Source organism: Thermobia domestica, chromosome 15, assembly GCF_964235325.1.
Source record: "Thermobia domestica chromosome 15, izTheDome1.hap1.1, whole genome shotgun sequence".
In the NCBI taxonomy this organism is placed as follows: domain Eukaryota; kingdom Metazoa; phylum Arthropoda; class Insecta; order Zygentoma; family Lepismatidae; genus Thermobia; species Thermobia domestica.
In genome coordinates, this window is record NC_137468.1 from 196,110,757 (window position 1) to 196,133,824 (window position 23,068).

General features: G+C 36.6%; 1 protein-coding gene across 4 annotated transcripts in view; it reads left to right on the forward strand.

Annotated features, from left to right (window-relative positions):
* The window catches only part of LOC145671790 (protein FAM117B-like), a 70,002-nt gene that overhangs the window by 23,438 nt on the left and 23,496 nt on the right, over positions 1 to 23,068 (forward strand). For 3 of the 4 annotated variants that reach the window (XM_081741003.1, XM_081741005.1, XM_081741006.1), the window contains exons 5-7: positions 2,134 to 2,257; positions 6,803 to 6,880; positions 13,839 to 13,971. In XM_081741003.1, coding sequence (XP_081597129.1) covers positions 2,134 to 2,257; positions 6,803 to 6,880; positions 13,839 to 13,971 — 335 coding nt within the window. The remainder of the gene's footprint in view (positions 1 to 2,133; positions 2,258 to 6,802; positions 6,881 to 13,838; positions 13,972 to 23,068) is intronic. The other variant, XM_081741004.1, reaches the window with a different exon arrangement.

Sequence of the window (23,068 nt, forward strand, 5' to 3'; positions counted from 1 at the left end):
CAACATAGTTTCCATAAACATTCAAGCACTTATAATATGTCTGTATTAGCTTAGAAATTCCATCAGCATAAAAATCTCCCGTCTGTGCCTTGAGCCAGTCTGTGACCGTATTTTTGAGCTCCTTATCATGGAATTTTACTCATACCTTGGCTCATACCATTCACTGTTCTTTAGCTCGGAAAGCTCCGAGATTGTGAAACGACGATTCTCACGAAATTTTCTATCAATTTTCTGAACGAGTTCATCAATGACCACCGATGGCCTGCCACTCCTCTCTTCGTCATGAATATTTGTTTGTCCACTTTTAAATGAACTAACCCATTCACGAACAACTCCTTCACTTATCACACTTGGTCCATACACGACACAAAGTTCCCGGTAAAAAGCTGCTGCCGAATATGGTTTTGCTATAAGAAAACGCATAACAGCTCGCACCTTGCACTTGGCTGGGCTTTCTATTGCAGCACACATTTTGATACGCTATAAAAGTGGAACTAGTGATCAGACACTCCTTCACTCTACCACGGCTGAATGCAGACTGCCCTACCGCGCAGTCTGTGCAAAGATCGCAACGCTGCCCTAACTACTTCATGCACAGTGACCAATCGGAGGTTACTTTCTGAACGCACCTCGTATTGTTATATTTCTAGCTGGTACTGATTGTAACCATCCACTAATTCAGTCTCAGTATTAAATAAAACACATTTAACTTTCTTATCATACAATTCAAATCACATATATGAAATTCAGAAGAACAATGTATGACATAGAAGGATATAGTCATCTTGTCCTCAGTTGTTAGCAGATTGCTAAAGATCAACTATACTATACACTAATAGTGTTAAGCATTTCAGTATACTTGTGTTACCAATGAACATATTAAGGTGAGGAATATATTTACAACAAATATTGAAAAGATCTACATTAAATTTTTGATAATAACACATCATAAAATGACAATATTATGATGATTTCATGAGAAAAAGTTAGGTCTTATAGCGCAAGACGTACCGTACTAAAAGAATCAGAACCGTGATTCAATACTCAATAAATATTGAATATTTTTTCAATATTCAGTATAAGAAATGATGTCGCAGATAAAAGAACTGCTATTTTGGAGGAATAGTTAACACTTTTTATGTAATGGACTTTAAATACTATTTTTTTATTATTATACAGGGTGTCGGTCGGTCACGAAAGTCATGAAACAGTCATAAAAGTCAAGAAATTTAACTTTTTGGTCACGATTTTTTTATATGTACAAATATAAGTAGAGACTGGAAAAAATTGTTCTATAAAACGTCAAAATTCACTGCCAAAAATGTCTATAATCGGCTTTAGACGCTACCAAATCGCAAACAAAACACAGTTCTGTCGCATGTATTAAAAATTCAATGAGGAATACAAAAGACAAAACAAAATCAAGATGGGAGTAGAATACCTTAAACAGTTGAAGGAGGAGAAAAGGAGATTGTTACGACAGACCGAAGGGGAAATTGAAGCACTTCAGAAGATCGAAAGAGCTTAAAAAAGGGTAAAACAATAGAAGCCAACTTAAAAAAAAAAAAAAAAAATGTTTAAAATCAGTGTGGCATTTTTAAAGGATTGCTAAGGATTTGTCAATTTACGTGTATTTAGATATGTAATTTTAGTGGATTTGTGAGTGTTTGCTGTTGGTTAGTTACCGAACAAACCAGACTATATACAGTGAATATAGTGATGTGAGAAGACACCAGGTTTTTATCGCTCCAGTGAACAGCCTTTGAAAGTAGAGATAAGATAAAGATAAATGCTAAAGAATATAAGTACTGCTATTAGTTTTCGAATGTTACAAAATTTTATGATTTGGTAAAGAAAAAGTTACGAAATTGGAATATTAATAGACACCCTGTTATAGTGTATCAATAGTAAGGAATGTTTTTGCAGCTGAGGTATAAGAATTAGAAGTATCCTTAAATACAAGAAAGAAGACAGTTTGCCAAGTGTATGAATAGAATCTTGATTTCTTTTCTTCAGAAGTCTATTCCTTATACAATGCTTCCAGTATAAATGAAGAGAAATATCAGTCACAAATCAAGATATGTAAAAAACTTCCATTTTCTTTTAACATTTATTGTTATTATTATTTTTCAGACTTGTCAGCCAACACCTGAAGGGCATAGGGCACCACTAGCTGATCTTCTCAGGTCAACGCGTTCCGTTAATACACAAACACCAGGAGCTGGGCGGGATTTTACGGAGAGCTCACAATCCTCAGGTTTGTGGTATTTGTGTATCTAAGGTCAGATCGGATCAAAGACGTTCGAACGATGTATATCCTTTTATGAGAAGTCCTTGAGATTTGAGTACAGAGATAAGTTTTTCGTTGTGACAAGCAGTCTTGCCAATAAGTATCTTCAGGAAATAGCTAAATGATGCACTGGCTAAACTTACAAGAAATTATGACTGAATATATAGCTAATAGAATTTAACAATATAATAAGGCGAATATTTCCTAACTTTCGCATTAATCTAAAATATACCGTACTTTTTCCCTTGATATTCTCAAATCAAACACTTACCGTTAATACTACAGCCTTACATATGAATCCCCTAGGTACCTTCCGCGGTATGGTCGGTTCTCAGTTGTGTGGAAAAGTCACCCGAGCTCCCACCTAAAAGAAAATATTATTTGTTTGACATCTAGCGAAGAATTTATGAAGATTTTGTATGCTGAAAGCTGTTGTTAGTTTTGCTACTCTGCGGTACTTCGCTGACGAACATAGATCAATGTTTCTTTACTTACTTCTGTAGTAATACATGAAGGAATATAAGTAGATGAAAAACATAGCGAACAATGTAACAGTTTCACCTGATGATAAGTTCTGCACATCTTCCACATTATGTTTCTGTTGTAAAAATTCTTCTCATGGAAGGAAAAGAGCGCTTGTTTGACGTAATATTGTAGCAATTCCATCCAAGAACACCATTAGATATATTTACTTTAAAATGGAATGTTTGAAGATCTATTTGTCGTGTATTTCGCATGTTTTTTTTCTTTTCTTTCTTATTTTTAATGCCTGAGAATACATCTTTTAAAAATGCACTCAACTCCCAGAGAGCTGAAATTTGTATATGTATATAAGTCGAGGAGCGAAAGTGTTAATTCGCATTTAAAATATTAACAATACATTTTGTTCTTTCATTGACGGAAGGTGCTAATATCCCTTGTGTTCTTTTCTTTGTTTCCAGTTCTTGTGGGGGTGATATTACTGGCCTGGCACAACATTAAAAGCATGAAAATACACTCGAAACTGTAATATTTATATTACTAACTTCAACTATTTTGGACAGTTAGTTACGTATTTGCCCTAAGTTCGTCAGAATAGGATTATTGAACCGCTTAAGACGTAGTTTACTCTATGAATGTTCAATGATTACTCGCAGAATAAAATAGACTATGACTTTTCAACGCTTACCATATATTTTCACAAAGTTTCTTCTTTAGAAATTTAATCTACATCTATTCATAATGGCGTCCTTACGTATTATATTTTAACTGCCTAAAAAAGAGACCTGCCTGGCCCCAAAACTTAACAACGTAAATGTACTCATAATCTCAAGCCACTTATGGCTCATAACAAACTGATAATAACTTGAGCCATTTCCGGCTCAATCCTGACTTCGACAAGGGTTTCAATATAAACTTCATACATATAATAAACGTAACCTAGCAACGGTATTCACTTGTTTCCGCAATTGCTCAACTAACTCGCTCAGCACTTTGTCCGATTATTTACACTCCCAGCAGTAGCATGCAAAGGAGGAAGGAGCTTAGATTGTTTATGGTGCTGCTTTTCATTTAAGTTTCAGAAATAGGTAGAGGCTACGAAGTCGGTGAAAGTTCCAAAGTCTTGAATTTTAAAAGAAAAATACAAAGATCATGAAGGAATTAATATGTGAAGTGATAGGTAAAGTTCCTATATATTTTTAAAAATTATAATAATAACTTTCTTTTTAAATAAGTCGTAGATGTTTTATTAATTAAGATTCCTAAAAGAGTGCTTTTATTGTTAAATCTACTAACAATAGTTTTATATTAGCTTAAGAGTAGTTTTATTGTTAAGTAGTTTGTTGTTCTCTATATATCCGACCATTTTTGATTCGGTGCTGCCATCTGGTATATCGTGCTGTAACTATGAATTAGCTGGCGTTTTGTCTGATCTTGTTGGTGCGTGAGTGTTATCAAATGGCGCCGAAAATCAACCGGTAATGGAAGGGATTACGTAATGGCCCTTTTCCATGCTGTTTTCGTACGTTTGCATTTTGAAACAGTGTCGGGAGAATGGGTGAACATTAGGGGTGACTACTATAAAAGCTATTGTGACCCGTTATACACAACAGGCTCACCTTGCGAAATGTTCACCACGAAAACCACCAGGAGAAGGTCTGCAAGCAAAGTAATACCCGTAGTGCTGAAGGGGATCCGTCGATTGGCGTGCCAAGAAAATCCTCCTACTCAACGTGGTATGGACCACACATTCCACCTCTCACCGTCAACTGTGAACAAAACAATTCGCAAGAACCTCAGGTTGAAGTGTGTGCAGAAGGCTCGTATACACCATCTGCTACCGCGTTACATTATCGAACGTAAGACGAATTGCAGGAAACTGTATGAAAAGTACCTGGCGGGTTCCAAATGAAAGAAAGTTGTCACAATGAATCAATCATATGTTCATCTCACTGCTGGGGGTCACATTCTTGCGATCATATACCATGACATTGACGGCAAGGGGCGGAGCAACTTTGTTTGTCAGTGCAGGGCAAGTTTCCCTCAGGCTTTATGGTTGTTACGGGATTCGGATATGAGGGTAAGTTGATGATACGCAAGGTGGACAAAAACGTGAAGGTGAATGCAAAATACTTCCAAGAATCCATTCTGACACATATCTATCGGAGAGACATCTCACAATTGTATGGAATGGACACGAACCAGGTGATGATCCATATGGATAAGGCGTCGCCCTCGCCAGACTACATTTATAATAGGAAATGTCAGAGGAATTAAGAATTCGTGTCGTTCTGTTAGAAAACATTCATGTGAAAAGCCCTAATGCCAGTCCAATAGAATTTTGCGCATTTACACTGTTAAAACGTCGTCATCAACACCGCCGCCCGCGCACCCTGGATGGGCTCTGGAAAGCTTACAGGGAGGAATGGGACATAATTTCTATTTGGTCTAGGAATTAATTCGTGCGGTTGGTACGCACACATTGAAGCTGTAGTACAAACACAAAATACATAAATACCTTAAGAAAAATATTGTCCATCGCTAGCCACCACTTTCGCCCATCTGTCAGGCAATGTACGGATTCCGTGGCGAAAGAAGTCCTCATTCTTGGAAGCGATCCAGTCAGAGACCCATGTTTCGATATCTTCTGAAGAAGTAAACCGCTGTCCAATCAAATCGTTGTTCATGCAATCGAACAAGTAGTAGTCCGAAGGAGCAACGTCTGGTGAATACGGCGGGTGGGGTAAAACTTCCCATCCGACATTTTCTAAATAGGTTTTGACCGGTTTTGCGACATGTGGGCGAGCGTTATCATGTTGAACAATAAGTTTATCATGTCTGTTCTCCCATTCTGGTCGTGTTCTGGCCAGAGCTTGCTTCAAACGCATTAATTGTCGTCGATAACGTTCTCCATTCATAGTTTCACCCGGTTGCAGCAGCTCATAGTACACCACACCTTTCATATCCCACCATATGCACAGCATAACCTTTGCACAGTGAATATCTCGTTTTGGTTGTGATGGACCTGGTTCACCTGGTTTCACCCAGGCCTTTTTTCGTTTAGGGTTCTCGTAATGGATCCACTTCTCATCACCCGTAATAATTCGATGCAGAAACCCCTTTCTGCTCTGTCGTTGAAGCAGCAATTCGCAAATGGTTTTTCGTCTTTCAACGTCTCTGTCTTTCAATTCATGTGGAACCCAATGTGACATCTTTTGAATCATTCCCATGGCTTTCAAGCGTTTGGAGACTGTTGTTTGATCAACGCCTAATGCTGCTGCAAGTTGTTCCTGCGTTTGACACGAATCCTGCTCGAGCAATGCTGTCAATTCTTCGTCTTGAAATTGTTTTGGCTGTCCAGCTCGCTCTTGGTCTGCCAAGCCGAAATCACCACTTCTAAACCGTGCAAACCACTTCTGACACGTTCGCTCAGCTAGAGCATGGTCACCATACACTTCCACCAAAATACGATGACTTTCAGTCGCACTTTTCTGCATGTTAAAGTAATGCAGCAGGACACCCCGCAAAAACACTTTATCAGGCACAAATTGCGCCATGTTCACTTAACTACAAACTGGTGTTGTTGACGCTTTAATCCACTGCCCTATACTACGAACGATACGCGATGACAGGGGTTTGCAACACATGTGTGGATACACGGAACTGTGGGACGCTCCGTTCGTTGCGCCATCTCTTGTCCACCCGCACGAATTAATTCCTAGACCAAATATATCTGCCCTACGCCGGAGCTTGCTGCAATGGAAACTGCGATATCACGTGTGATGGTCCACAATGCTGGGTGTCCAGAGGGGTGGTGTCAGCGCGGTATCTCGTAAGATGAGTGCCCGTCAAAAACGGTCGGATATAAAGCGAGCAACCTTCTGTATTAATTCAGTCAGTCGTCAGATAAATATAAACAAACATTAAGTATAGTTTAGATTTAGTTGTATTTTATTCTGTAGTAATTAATTTTTATGTTTGCCATCAGACAGATTATTTATTTTTAAAACTATATTCTTCATTTTATTTTAGGACCTCCGTCTCGTGAATCAGTTTCACCTCTTATACCCGGGACGATGGATACTTCGCGCCCTCCTAGCGACTTACAAGGTAAAATGTTTAACTACAGTTCGCACAAACAAAACCAACGTTTTCCTTTTCACCCGTATAGACTTGAACTTTCATTATTATAGGATGCTCTCAGTCTCTTTAGTGGCTCCTGATAATAGTGATAGAGGTAATTCTTGTAACAGTGGCACCATTCGAGTCATTTGACAGCTGTTCTTTTAATAGGTCTACTGCTGATAAATAAATAAATGGAAGTTGGTGGGCTACATGGAAATTTTAAAACTTTTCTCTCCTTTGGGAGAGCTGTTTTATACTTTGATAAGGTCTCTTCTTCGTAACTGCATCTAGATATTCTATCCTTGGTCTTCCTCTTGATTTTACTTCTGCCTTCCATCTATCAACACGGTGATCCAATCAGAGTGCCAAATAAGATGGCCAAGCATGCTATTTCTTCTTTTTCCTATTATCTTCATGATCTGTCGTCCTTCATTAGCTTTCTTTAGTACATCTTCATTCCTTTTCCTTTCGGGCCATGATATGCGCAGCATTCTGCGCCAACACCACATTTCAATTGCTTCCAGATTGGATATTTCAGATTTTCTCAGTATTCACGTCTCTGTTCCGTGAAGCACCACTCTCCATACCAGTCTTAATAAATCGTTTTCGAAGGCCAACGAATATTTCTAGCAGTCCTCTTTCCCTATTGAATGCTTGTTTAACCTGCGCTATTCTGGAAATTACGTCTTTTTCATTTCTTCCGTCCGAGAATATTAGAGTTCCTAAGCAGGGGAATGTCTTAACGTCTTCGATTTTCTCTCCCTGTAGCCATACGTTTACCCTTTCCTGTCCTTCTCTTGTACACTTTATCACTTTGCTTTTCTTTTTTCTTATTTATCTTCATTTTTAATGTTTTTTTTTTTTTTTTTTTCCCCAGTTGGTCGTTCAAGTTTGAAAGTGCTTCCTGCAAGTCCCTTTTCGTTCTCCGCTGTCAGTGCTATATCATGAGCAAACCTTATTGTGCTGAAAACCTTGCCATTTACTTGTACGCCGTTCTCGTTTTTATCAAAGAATTCTTTCATAGCCTCTTCTATATAGATCCATTTATATAAGATTAATTATTCCACGGATATTGAACGAGATAATGTGTCGAAATAGGTATCTTTATTCATACCTTATTCATGCCCCTGCTTAGTGTTTCTCACAGGTTGTTGGTACGTTGTAATCCTCGTAAATTACATTTTATAGTTCACTAGAACTTACTAACAGTTGCGGAATATTGAGAGGCAAACTGACTCTTGAATGGGAATGTTTTACCATTGGTTGACAGGTTTGAGCCCATACATGTGAATTTTATGATATACAGTTAACGTGCAATAGGGAATTGGATAGGTCAAAGTAAACCTTGTCTTCATTTGCATATCTGTACGAAAGCCGGATTTGTTGAAGAATATCGGTGGTTTAGAGTAATTAGCTGGAGGGGAACTTTGAATAGTATATACGTACAACATGAAAACAATACATGTAATTCACCACCACCGTGTTCTTGTTGAATCCAGAGAATACCACTGACTTGAGTTTCCCATAAATGTGAGAAATGAAAAAAATCCAGTAAACAATGCTCATCGAAATGAAGTAAGCGACAAGAAGTCAGCAGAAAGTAGACCCAAATATGATTTGGTTAACTTTGTACAGGTTTTCTCCAGGCACTCCATTTCCCCTATTTGCAATTCCTACTCTTTGAAGAACCTAAGTTTTTAAGATTTCATTTCTAATAAAATTTGTATTGTTTTTTGCAAGTAGTATTATATCAGACTAAGAATATCAATCTTCTAAACTTCACACAATAAATATAAAATACAAAGTAATGTAGAGAGAGCTGGTCAACGTTTAGGACCTATCGCAGTGTACTCCTGTTTTCTCATGTAATGTAACCTAATTAATTCTGACGGGCCGCGGTGGCTCAGTGGTAGAGCGTTCACCTCTGGTGCTTGGGGTCCCGGGTTCGATCCCAGACCCCGCCAAGTGAACTTTGTGGTGGACAAACACCGCATGCGTGGGTTTTCTCGGGGTTCTCCCGTTTCCTCCCACTTTCTTCATTCCACCATTTCATTCATTACTCATCATCACCGTCTCCTTTAGCCTAACCGGCATAACCGTGGGACGTAAAACTCAAAGATTTCATTTCATTTTCTAATTAATTCTGGCACGGAATTTGTTTTAAAATCTTGACTCACAAACATGCCGTTTAACCAGAGACTGTTATTAAAAACATATTCTTTTGTAATACGAGGTGGACCAATAAAACCTCCAACATTGTAAAGGCTAATAAAATAAAAGAAACTTCTTTATTCTAAATATGAAATGGTATTGATAACAGTTTGTAATTACTTGATCTGATTTGAATTACTCTGTTGTGTACTGAAATGACTCATCAATTGACATTACAGTTATTGTCAATTAGTGCCTATTAAACCTCCGATTCTTTATCTGCTGTAGTGCTATCAGTGAAAGGGCGAGAAGAGTGGTCCTCCCTTCCGCTCACCACTCTCCTGCTGTTTTCAGACGTCAGTATGCTTTAGTCTGGAGCTCATCGCGCGTATGCGGTCTTTTTTCGAAAGCAGCAGTTCCATGATGACTGTGCAAAGAGCTTCCCGTTTAAAGATTGCTATTCCACGTAAGACTAACTTACAGCAAATTGAGAATTTCCGAGGCTTCGCAAAAAAAAAAAAAAAAAAAAAAAAAAAAAAAAAAAAAAAAACTCTAGCTGGCCTAAAAGTGCTCGCATCTCTGAGAATACTGAGCAGTTACAAACTATAGCCTTTACAGATCGTCTTCAAATTCTATTGTTAATTGTTTTATTTCATCGTTTTCAATACTCTTTTATGTTTTTTTTTTTTTTTTAATAAACATATTTCTGCCTGCGGTACTTTTTGTTTTAATTAACATTTAAAATGTGAGAACTCATATTGGGTCACCCTGTACTTCGTTGAGAACGTGAACAAAGTAGCGTCCCTGCTGACGTCCCCATCAAACCATGGTCATCATTTACCATAGATATTCTGCCTTTATTGGCAGGTTATTTGCTGCAATTGAGCTTTTATATTCACAGTCTTTCGCTAAGCTCTTCGTCTTCACGTACGATTTTTCTGTTTTTCGCCAATTAACCCGGGAACACTAGTATGTCGTAAAATTTACGACGCCGACCTAATACTTGGTGATTTCAACCAGTTCTACGCATGCATTGAAGCTGGCGTCTCAGCTAATCTCATTTGGTGAGTAACTGTTGCTATAAGCAGATTGCGTTTGCCAGTGCTCTCGTGTAAGTGTGACATAGAGAGGCAATTCGTAGATTTTACGAGGTATTAGTGATAACGTTACAATTTTGAAAGTAACTTCCATTGTTGTGTATTTTTTTCTAAAATAGGAATTTCGAAGCCAGTTACTATTGAAGTGACTCAAAATAACTTCATAAGTGTTATTTTGAGTCACCTTTCGGTTTAGCACAGTAAAAGCGGATTCATTGAAAGTAATGTTAATTTTTTGAAGTAGACTTATGATAAAATTATAATAGCAATCAATGCATATATTGTAGATTGTTACTATACTTCAAACTATATCGTAAAAGGCAAAGATGCGAAATTTTGCGTCAAGAAACTATAGGGAGGGGGACAATGTCCTAGGCATTTTTGTAACATCACCGACTGAACAGTGTTGTCAACCCAACATAAAGTTATGTTTTTTTAAATGTTATTACGCTAGGTTATTACATTTTTCAAATTAACGTGTCAAAAACTTAAAATACCACATTTATTATTCAGTGTTGCAAGCTAGGGATGCTGCCGTTTACAACACTTCGATATCTCAAACCTCTCCGGAGATATGATAAAGATTGCAACACTGCTTAAATCATGTAATTGTGAGAACTTACTGTAATTACATATACGAAAAGCCACTGCAGTAATGCTATAAAAGAGAAAGAAAATAACAATCACTTTAAATATTTTCCGCAAATACGCCATTTTCACCAGTGTTGCAAAATTTATCAATGTTTATCATATCTCCGGACTGATTTGAGATATCGAAGTGCTGTATACAGCAAAATAATTTGTATGCTCATTGCAAACCATACAAGTAACTACATATGATACTTATTTAAGAATTTTTTCGAAACAAAGCCTTTCAAAAAAGAAAAAAAAAATCAAATCATCAAGCCTAGGTAAGTTCGTTCCTCATACAATACTATGACAATACTCTCATAGTTGGAGCGAAGATCATGAAACAACTCCTTGCATTTTGTTCGTAGTGCTTGTATGGATTAAGTTTCAGCTAGTTTTATATTTCAGTTTGAAGTATTTACTTTTTATCTATGTATTTTAATTTTCAGTAATAAAGACTATAATTTTTCGTACATATTTAATGATAAATATGTAAGAAGAAATCGAAATGAAGAATTCTAATTTTGAACCTAATTTAGCGATAGTTTTGTTGCTAATATCAACAACTTGTTCACACTGATATATTTTTGTTTTTTTGTAAGGTGTTTCAGCAGAGCATTCCATGAGTCAGTCGTAAAGCGTAATTGTGCTTTAAAAAAAAAGTAAAAATCGGTAGAGTTAATGTATTGACTGATACAATGTATAGAATACATATTACAAGATAAAAATAGTACTAACCTTTTTTTGGGCGCGTGTGTGTGTGTGTGTGCTGAGGCATATTTCATTAAGACGAGAAATCCAAAACGCAATACCGAAGAATGGAATTTAAACAAAGAATGGGACACCATACTAATTTCATAAATAAATATTAAGCAAGCTACTCTTGTAACATATGCTTTTATTACTCTGAATTTTCGTTTTAAACGAATTTTGTCGTATGTACTTATAATAAGGAAAATCTACAGTAATAACAGTTTATGATATACAACAAATAATTTTATTAGAAACCAAGTAATAAGTTTGCATGGAATTTGATTTAATCTCCTTCAAAGTACTTTCCTTGGCTTGCAATGCATCTATCCCAACGCTGAATCCATGACTTAGAGGCATTTCTGGAAGGCTTCTTTTGGATGGGCGTTCAGCTGCTCTGTCGTGGCTTTCTCAATGTTAGAAATGATGTCAAAACGTTTCCCTTGAAGCATGTTTTAATTTTTGGGAAGAGCCAGAAGTCGTATGGTGCTATATCTGGAGAGCACAGTGAATGTGGACAGACAGGAATATTTTTTCTGCTAAAAACTCGCAGTTCAAACGCAAAGTATGGCATGACCCGTTTTTGTGGTGAAGAAAGAAGCTGTTTGTCGATTTAATCGGCGATCAAAATGTTTTTCACAGACCCATACGAGATGTTTAGTTCTTCGGAAAACTCTCGAATAGTCATTTGCCTGTTTTGAACAAATCACTTGTGACACACTTTGCACGTTTTCCTCTGTTTTTGATGTCGAAGGACGTTTTGATCGTTGCTCGTTTTCAACCGATTCCTTGCCGCTTTCGAATCGCTCATACTACGTGTAAACAGTCTTCAATGTCACTGCTTCATCGCCATGCACTGATTTTGACATTTTGTGAGCTTCTTTGATACGTTTTTGCAGCTTAGACTGCCGGGCTTACTAGCTGAAATGAACACAACATTGATAGATGGCACTGTGTAACTACATTCACCGTACTTTTTGATCATACCTGGTATTAGTCATTTAGGGAAAATTACAAAAATTGAAAATCACTTACACGTATGAAAATTTGAACTAGATACATTGAACTTCGCACGAATTCCATCGTAATGGTTAGATGAAGGAAAAAAAAAACATATCAGGAGCAGTACTAAGTAGGTATTAATACTTCTTATACCTTTAAGACGAATATAACATATTGGAATTGGGTAACAGTTGTGCTGAGTGCACTTTAACATAATTTTACGTGAATGAATATTATTGCAACCCCCCACATAATAGTTAGTTTAAAAAATACAATTTGAAATTCAAATGTCTACTAATATTGAAGTTACAAGCATGTGAAGAACTTACTGCAGAATTTATTTTAAGCCTATGATCCTTGAAAATGAATAAACCATGGTTGAAAAAATCATGATTTAAAAAAAAAAAAGTCATTTTTGATGATTTTTTTATTTAAATCGATTTTTTATTTAAATCAAATCTTTCTTTTCGTATAATACAAGTCGCGAACTGAGGATAAAGTATTAGGAATTAGTATTAAATGTTAATTATGCCATTTAAGTGAAAGTATTGGGGTTCAATTTTGAACTAATCCCTAATCGTTAATCTATTTCAATCCCGAACAGTGTTTCTTAAGCATTAAGGAAAAAGTACAGACGTTTATCAACATAATACTTTTTTTTTTCTCACAAAAGATACTGATATTTGGCAGGGACATATTTTTAAAAAATCGGAACTAGCTTGAGGTACGAAATACATAAATTTCACCTAATGGACGGACAGGACATAAAATATAAAAAGACTTCGAAAAGGGGATCGGATCCCTCTAAATGCGCCCCTGTTATCTGAAAACAAACGAACAAACGCTCACACAAAAGAATTTTTGTCTTAAATGTCGATGGTGATTTCCTCGTTGGAATAGTTAAGGATTTAAAAACCCTATGTTACGAAGAGAAGAAAGCAGGATCCCCCATTATTCGTTCAAAACGGGATTTTCCCTAATCATCCTCTGCATGATACTCGTTTTCATACTGTGCTGTATGTACATTGGAGTCTCATTGTATTATGATTGTTATCTTCCGTAATCGAAATAACAGAACAGAAACTGGATTTTATATATTTTCATTTTAAATTAATTTATTTCGGAATTTGATTGAAATCGATCCACTCTGGAAGTAAATGCCTAAGTGTACGAAATACTTGAAATAATTCCATCTTCTAGAAATACAAAAAAGGTTAGTGGTATTTATATATTGTGTAATACTTTTTGATATAGTATTAATGTAGCTCATTAACTATACTTAACTAATTGTAGCAAATTTTTTGTCATTTTAGTAGGAAGCCGTAGCCCATCTCCAGATCAGGAGCCCGGAAAACTAGGTACTTCTCCGCATATTAACAAATTTCTAGCCAGAGAACCTCCCGACGGATGTGAGAAAGTCAATTTAAAATTTGTAGAAGAAACAAGGTACAAGGATTAATTTCTATCTTCTATAATGTTTACTTGTGGCAGATTTTTTTTTTTTTTTTTTAATACTAGATGCAACAAATAAGTAGTGAAGTAAAGTTGAGAAAAAAATGCATGCTGTATTTTATTCAAAACTAGCTGAAACATCCATTCTTCGCATAGGTCAGATAAAATGTCTATGTAAACAAACTGAACAACGAAAGGAAAAAAATATCGGTCATTTTCTACTACTTTTTCGTATCTCGGTAAACGCCCCCTGAGACCCCCTGGTTGTAATTTTTTTAAAAAAATGGCCTCCAGCCGATGGGGACTGTATTTGGAAGTCAACGCCTGTGGAAGTGTCACCAGCGACCGCAAAAATTGACACCGACCGACACTAATATCGGTCATTTTGGATTACTTCTACATGTCTCGGTAACTCCCGCCTCCCCGCAGGTGAGCCCCGGCCCACATACAATGGTAGATGAATTTAAAAGTCATCGCTAATGGAAGTGTCACCATTGATCTCAGCGATCGCAAAATCTATGAATTTGACACTAATATCGGTCATTTTCTACTACTTTTACATGTTTCGGTAAATGCCCCCCCCCCCCCTCGTTAGACCTCACTGGTTGGAATTTTGAAGAAAGAAAAAAAAAAACGTTTCGTCTTCGTCTGGGGGCTGGACCAAGGTACCCGTAATCAAAATTTGTTAACTCGGCGCACTCGTCAGATCCCCAGGTCGCACACAGACAGACACACAAACAAACTCTTTATTTAATTCATATTAGATGTTAGATATATTACTTATTTATCAATACGTGAGTCAGAACTTACCAAAGAGGGAACGACTTGTAAAATTCTTCCACATTTATTTATTTGATCCTGGGAGTCTGTTGACTTTGTCTTATGATTTACTTAGGTATGATGATATGTATAAATATGTCGTATACACAGGATGTTGTATAGGTATGTCTTATATACAGGGTGTATCAAAAGTCCATTGGACAACTCCGTTATAAGTAATTGAAAGAGGTGAAAGTTTTAGACAATAGGTGGTTTCAATCTTAAATATAGAGCTCCCTCGTGGCTAAGCGGTTAGCGTACATGCCTATGGCATGGGAGACCCGGGTTCGATTCCCGGCGGGAGCTCATGTGGTTCGGATTCCACGTTAATCAGTAGGTCCACGTCTCATATAGCCTCGCTGCTGAAGGGGACGCTAAACTAAAATCAATTCAATTCAATTCAATCTTAAATAGTGGATTTTTTTCCATTGCACAAGTCGTTTGAGCTCCACACTGGTAAGGCATTTATATTAAGTAAGAGCAATGTTACTAGTTCGGCAGGCTCTTCCCTTGGGCCCTAATCATACCAACAATACAGCATTGTTGGAAAACGGGTTCGAAGTTTTCCAAGTTCCTTTACATAACAATGTACTTTCTCCACTCATACCAGAGTTAGCCTTTTGCCCCAGACGTTTGATATACCTAGTGTATATATACAGGGCATTTCAAAACCACTGACAACGTTTGGGAGGTGATTCCTGACACCAAGATACGACAAAAAGTATAGACCAACCTGGGTGTACAAATGCTTCCTTTCGGAGTTATAGGCTGTCGAAAATATGAAAAATTAACTTTAAAGGTCCATAGCTCCAAAGCTGTGGGACCTACCGAAATCGGGTCAAGACTTCACTTAAGAACTAATATGCGCGCTATTCAAAAATACATGTTTCAGAATCCTAAGTTACTCAGACAACAATTTTTGTAGAGATAGTTTGGCTACGGGCATTTAATTTGAAGTACTCACGAACTATATCTATAAAAATCGTTGCGGAAGTACCGCATGGTTCTGAAACATGTATTTATGGATAACGCACATATTAGTTCCTAAGTGAAGTCTTGATCCGACTACGATAGGTCCTATAGTTTTGAAGCTATGGAGCTTTAATTTTTTTTCTTTCATGTTTTCGGCAGCCTATAACTCCGAAAGGAAGCATTTGTGCATCCAGGTTGGTCTATACTTCTTGTTTTATCTTAGTGTCAGGAATCACCTCACCAACGTTATCGATGTTGTTTTGAAACACACTGTATATATATATCATACATTCTATTTCAGGGTTGTTGTTCTCCTATATTTATAATTTTAACATTCAGTGTTTATTTTCTGTTTATACTTCAATTATAATATGTTAAGAAGTGATTTCTCTATCCGAGTTTTTAGTTTCTCTATTTCACTTCCTAGTTGTCAGGATTTATTTTATTTTTTTTTCTCGTCTTGTCGTCAGAAACAGACTGACGTTTTCCATAACAGTAGACATTTACTTTTTGGTTTGTTCTGAACATCGATCGGAGTTTCTGTAGTCATTTCTATTTAAATTCATGTTCTTATACATTAAGCCAGTTTTTTCGAGTGGTTAGTTTTCGTTATTTGAGTGTTAGGAACAGTATTTTCAGTGTTCGTGATGCAGTTGGGGAGCTTACTTGAATTAAGAGATATCGAACTCTGGTACATAAAACCAGATATAATGACGCTAAACCCCCATGCGCTGTTGTTACTAATAACGCATTTCTTCTGAGCGGTCATGAACTGTAAATCTCCTTGTCAGTTTTATATTATGTAAGGTTTGACAATAAAGTTTCGGGCTTAATGCTGGTACCTGGAAAACTGAAGTTAGTGGAGCAAACTTCGGTAACGATTATTCAAAGTAGATTCCCATTTTAACGGACTTCAAAAACAGGGAAGGGGTACTCAATACAGCACGTTTATATATATATGTTGGGATATGTATGTTTATGCATAACTTCAACATAGCTATTTTTATTATTATTATTATTATTATTATTATTATTATTATTATTATTATTATTATTATTATTATTATTATTTGGAAAACTATATCTTTCCAGTGGTCCGAGAGAATGAAACACCTCAACGGATGCTAGGTTAATATTATGACAAAGTAACATGCTTATAGGCAACCACACATTCTTAAGCGTTATTGAGGTTGCATAACAACAAAGGGGCTGTACTGAAAATTTTCAGAACACTTTCATACTACATTATACTGCCACTGTTTGTAACATTTTAAACAAGTGGGTTACGTATGTGAAATTGCTAAAGATTTTTTTAAAAAAAGGTTCTGTTATATTAATGCATAGATTCACACGTTCCACAAGGTTTGTAAAACTAGATTTGAAGTCATTCTGTGAAATGTAGTTGAGTCGTGCTCTCACAGGCATCTGGATTTCCTGAGCAGTCGTGAAATGCTGTTCCTAGAAAGATGTTCGCGAGAGCCAAGTCCTAGGAATAAGGAAAATGAGTAAATCTCTGACCTGACACTTCGCTAAGAACGTGTCACAATTACTGCTGAGTGAGGACGATCGTTGTCATCTAGAGGAACCAGCTGCCGCGCTCTCACAGGTATGGTTTCACATAATGAGTTCGTTTCAGAAAACTATCAAGAACGTCGCGATTTAAAAGACCTTTGATTATTATCCACTCCTTATGAATGATACCTTGGATGTCATAGGCACTGTCTTGATCCTTAAATTTCAGGAGACGAATCTTTTTGGATTGTGGTTTGTTTTCCTGCCCTCCATGCTTTACCTTTTTGTTGATGAATCATACCAATAGTACCACTTTTGTTGCCTATGACGATGAGATCCAGCAGTGAAGAGTCCGAGTTCACGCACTTAATTAAGTTTGTGCAGCCCTCGAACTCTCGTAGTTAGTTAGTTAGTTTCTTTCTTTCTTTTTCTTTTTTTCTTTTTCTTTCTTTCTTTTTCTTTCTTTTTTCTTGCTTTCTTTCTTTCTTGCTTGCTTGCTCTCTCAATCTCTCTTTCTCCTCTCCAATGAGGCATAAATCTGATTTCTTTGTCAAATCTTTACATGCCCTGCAAACAAAGAATATCATAGTACTAATCTCACATGATATACAATTTTCTGTTATTAGCAGGTACAGAGTACCAACGTCAGTCTTGAAACTTTATTGTTAAACCTTATATATCCCAGACAGAAAATGCAGGTGGTTTACAGGCGCCTGTGAAACATGCATAAACAGGCATATTTTTACAGGCACCTGTACATGCACCTGAAAATGGAACACTTTTAAACGCAGGAGACAAGTATCGATTTTTTTTTCAGGATCATTGCATGTTCATTTCACGAAAACAGGTATTTTTCATGTTGATAGGATTACAACCGTACAATGTGAAAAATGCGTATAAACAACATGTAGAGACTGGAAAGACATATACGTAACAGGCATATTCCATGTAGTTGACATATACGTTACCTCATGAGGATCTGACGACAGCTGCTTTTCATTTGATAAAAATGTAATCGACATGTTAAATACATGTGAAATACAGGTGTTAGCGAATTAGTGGGCGTCGCATTAAGTACTATACATGTGTTAGGACCTTGCATATGTGCATGACAAACTGGAGACTTGGTGCCTGAATATTGCATGTTTCCTACACCTGTAACATTAATGATTCACTTCAATCAACCTTGTTCATTGCTTGCATCTGTTTAACCCATTTAATGATCATTGCATTTTCCGTTTACCTGCACATTGCATATAGGTAGGTTCACACTTCTCATGTACACGGAGATAATATAGGGAATGTATTCTGTTGTAATCCCATGTATTATATATGTGTCAGGACCTTGCATAGCGAATGTCGAATTGGAGACTTGTGCCTGAATATTGCATGTCTCCTATGCCTATAACGTAAATGTTTAGCTCCAATCCACCTTGTTCACCACACGTATCTGTTTAATCCATTTATTGGCAATCATTGCATATTCCCGTTCACCTGTAGATTGCCTGTACACTGCACGTAGGGGAGTTATACACTTCGCATGTACACGAAAACGATAAATGTAAAATAACATTCTACACATCATGCGTTTTCCATGTTATACGCTAATGCATGGTATTTACATGTAATGCGAATGTCACTCATGTATATTACATGTTGATAAACAGGCATCTTCCTTGTACTTTTTATTCTTACTGTATTGCGAATGTTATCAACAATCCATTCAAGGTACTTTATGTGCACATATTCCCCCCATTTACTTGCATGTGAGTGACTACGTGTACATTGCATGTTCTCATTTTAATGTACAGGCTCTGTACAACGCGTGTTTCCGTGCAAAATTTCCAACAGAAGTTTAATACTTTTTAGATATGCATATTACCTGAAGACAATGTGCCTGTAATATTTTCTTTACATATGTTTTCGCCGAAACAGGCGCCTGTATAATGCCTGTCAAAATCTGACAGGCTTTTACAGACAGTTACATGTACAAAACATTGCATGTTTCCTCAAAAATTTTCAGAATAGTAATCTAAAAGAAGATACTTTATATGGTGATTTTTCATTGTCAATACATTAACAAAATATAAATATGTACTTGGTTATTTTTGCTATTACTATATCTGTAGTTTTTCAGTGGTTAGTAACATAACTATTATTGAATAATTACTATATCTGCCATAATAAATAGTGGAAAGTTTTGCAGTTACCTTTTTTCATATGTTTTATAAAATGTAATCTGTTTATATAGATATTAATGAAAAAGGAACCAATCGATTTTTTAACACACCAGATCCTCTGTGGATGTGAATTCTATAACACACAAAGAGTGATTGGCTGTTCTAGGAAGCGGATTGGGTGGCATAGTGGGTAACGCATCAGCACGGTATACCAGAGGTCCCAGGTTCGAGTCCCGCTCTAGTCAGCCACTTTTTGACTTTTTGTACGTTATGTAATTCACATCTACAGGGGATCTGGTGTGTTAAAAAATCGGTTGTGTCCTCTTTCATTAATATCTCTATGAAATTACAACCGTCATAGGTGATTGGTATGTGACTTCGATTGTGCAAGTACTGGTGGGGTCTGTGGTACAAGCCACGTGGTCCGAGTGAAGGGTACCGACCTCGAGAGTGAGTGGCTGTTCTGGGAAGTGGACTGGGTGGTGTAATGGTTAAGAGTCTTCATCCCGGCGAAATTAAAATACCGCTAATTTTACAGTAATTATGTGATATCTTCAAATAGATAAAAGATAATCGAAATGTGGAACAAGAGCGCCCTAGACAATATTATTTTACATGAGAAACCGTTATCACGACTCACTTATCTGCTTTTGATTTCGAGCCATTTTGAAAATCGGCATTTATTTTCGCGTTTCTAAACAGCTAAAAACGGAAAGCCGCTAGGTGACTTGTGATAACGGTACCTATCGAAAAATAATATTGTCTAGGGCGCTGTTGTTCCATATTTCAATTATCTTTTATCTATTTGAAGATATCACATAATTACTGTAAAATTAGCGGTATTTTAATTTCGCCGGGATGAAGACTTAACCCATCGGCACGGTATGCCGGAGGTTCCGGATTCTAATCCCGGTCCAGTCAGTCACTTTTTCAACAGAACTACCGAAACTTGAAAAGATAAATGCAAAAACTTTTATCATTATTACCAATATCCGTCAATTTCTCCCACTGAATAAGACATACACAAATCTACAGATAAGCAATACGCCACTATTATTTAGAATTGTGAACCTGCATACTTTATTAATTGTACCGAATTAGTTCAAAATAATTTCTGACTTGGCTCGATGGAAATTGAAGAAATATAATAACACGAGCTTAGTTATTGAGTTTCTTTACTCTTTGATGCAATACTAGGAGTGAAAGCTTGGATTTTTGCCATAATTTATTATCTATTCTTATTAACAGAATGTTTGGAATTTGTATACTGTATTACTTATACAGGGTGTTTCAAAACAACACCAACATTTGAGAGATGATTCCTGACACCAAGATAAGACAAAAAGTATAGACCAACTTGGATGCTTCCTTTCGGAGTTATAGGCTGCCAAAAATATGAAAAAAAAAAAAAAAAAGAACTTTAAAGGTCCATAGCTCCAAAACTATGGGACCTACCGTAGTCGGGTCAAGACTTTACTTAGAAACTAATATATGCGCTTTCCAAAATTACAGGTTTCAGAATCCCAAGGTACTCACGCAACAATTTTTAGAGGGAGTTTGGCTGCGGGCATACAATTTGAAGTACTCACCAACTACCTCTACAAAAATTGTTCCAAAAGTACCGCAGAATTCTGAAACTTGGATATTTGAATAGGGCACATACTAGTTCCTAAGTGACTACGGTAGGTCCCATAGTTTTGGACCTATGGACCTTTTTTGATTTTTTTAATGTTTGGGCAGCCTGTAACTCCGAAAGGAAGCATTTCTGTACCCAGGTTGGTCCAAACTTTTTGTCTTATTTTGGTGCCAGGAATCACATCCCAAACGTTGTTTGTGTTGTTTTAAAACACCCTGTATATAATGTTCTGTCTTTTTTCTCAATTTGTTCGTTGTCTATTATTTCTCAGCAATTATTGTATATTCGTATTACTTTCTTAACTTAGTTATATTATCTGTATCATTTTATTTGTATTACTTTTGCTATGTAGATCTCTTTTGTTATATTGTTTGTATTCCCGTGGATGTATTTTTGGCCACTCGCTGTATGTGTGGAATACATCAGTAAAATTATTATTATTATTTGCTGTCGATCAGTTTAGATTTTATGATAGTACAGTGTAAATAATTTCAATTTACCATTTTGTTCATAAAATATTCGTAAAGAACAATTGCATTGTTTACTTGTATTAATTGTTAATTAAAACTAGTGCTACTTGGTGGTGATGAGGTTCGATTTTTTTAACATCACTACTGAGTATTTATATGTGTGTCGCTCAATGTATGTTTCAGTAAGCTGTAAAAAATTTGCTTTTTAACATACATTTGTAAACTATACGTACGAATGTAAAGTCTTTCCAGCCTTAGAACAAAGTAGACATAAACAAAGCAAAATGAATTACTCCGCGGCTCACACGTGCTTCGGCAGCGAGAGACGTGAACAGCAAGATCGTCTGCCTACTTACCGTCGTCGCATAATTTCCAGACTATAAGGCTGGTAAATAATTAACGGACTGACACTGACTACTGCTATGTTGGAGATATATATTTTCTTAAATCCTTATATAAACGAGATTGTCTCTTTTTCCTGTTGTCTTCTTTTGAGTTTTATAACACGAGACGAAAATGGGTTATTGCCACACATCGTCGCCATGAAACTCTGCATTCTACAATAATTTTAAATGAGTGGAGGAAGGCGCGTGAACGCATGCGCAGTAAATACTATATGTCCAGATACGGGTGAGGTTGAAATAAAGCTACATCTGTTGTTAAATATTATATATATTGCGCTTATTATAACAAACTGTAGGATAAATTCAGATATTTTTATTTGAAATTATTATTTTAGTAGGGATTATATTGCGGTAGGATACTAGTACACTGAGACCAACAACCAATCACTGGTCATCGACAAACTGGTAGTCAGGTGGGTTTGTTTACATCTTTTTTCTAAGGCTGGAAAGAGAATAGGTGGGTTTTTGTTCACCTCTCCACATAATCCCCATTGAGATTCAGCCATTTGTCTCACGGATGCACCAATTTGTCCAAACTCTTTGCGAAAAGTCAAAGCTCTGACTATTTAGCACACTCGTTATATTCTGCTTCATCTCTTCATCACCAGTTGACAGGAGACCATGTCACTTGTGTCGAACCCGAATTCTTCTTCAGGGAAACACAATTCTACATAATCGACCTGATCTCTTCTTTCTTGACGATAACGCCCACCCCACTAAGCACGCAAACAAGACACAGAATTTAAGAATTAGGGTAGGAAAGGCTGCCCCACTCTTTATACAGCCTCAATTTAGCGCCTAGTTACTTCCATTTCTTTCCGGTGTTAAAGTCTGCATTGCAAGGTGAACGTTTCGAAATTGATAAAGTAAGGAGAGGGCTAAATAGCTTTTTTTTTTTTTTCAAAAGGGTTTGAACAAATTAGTGCAACGGTCATGCAAATACCTGTATCTCAATGGGGATTATGTGTGGAGTGAGGAAGGACCCACCTACACATGCATGCGTAGTTTACGTCTAAAATTAAGTATTTTATACTTAGGGTAACTTATATGTTGAACGACCCACGTAAAACTCCTTTTTGTTTAATTTCCATTTTCGTT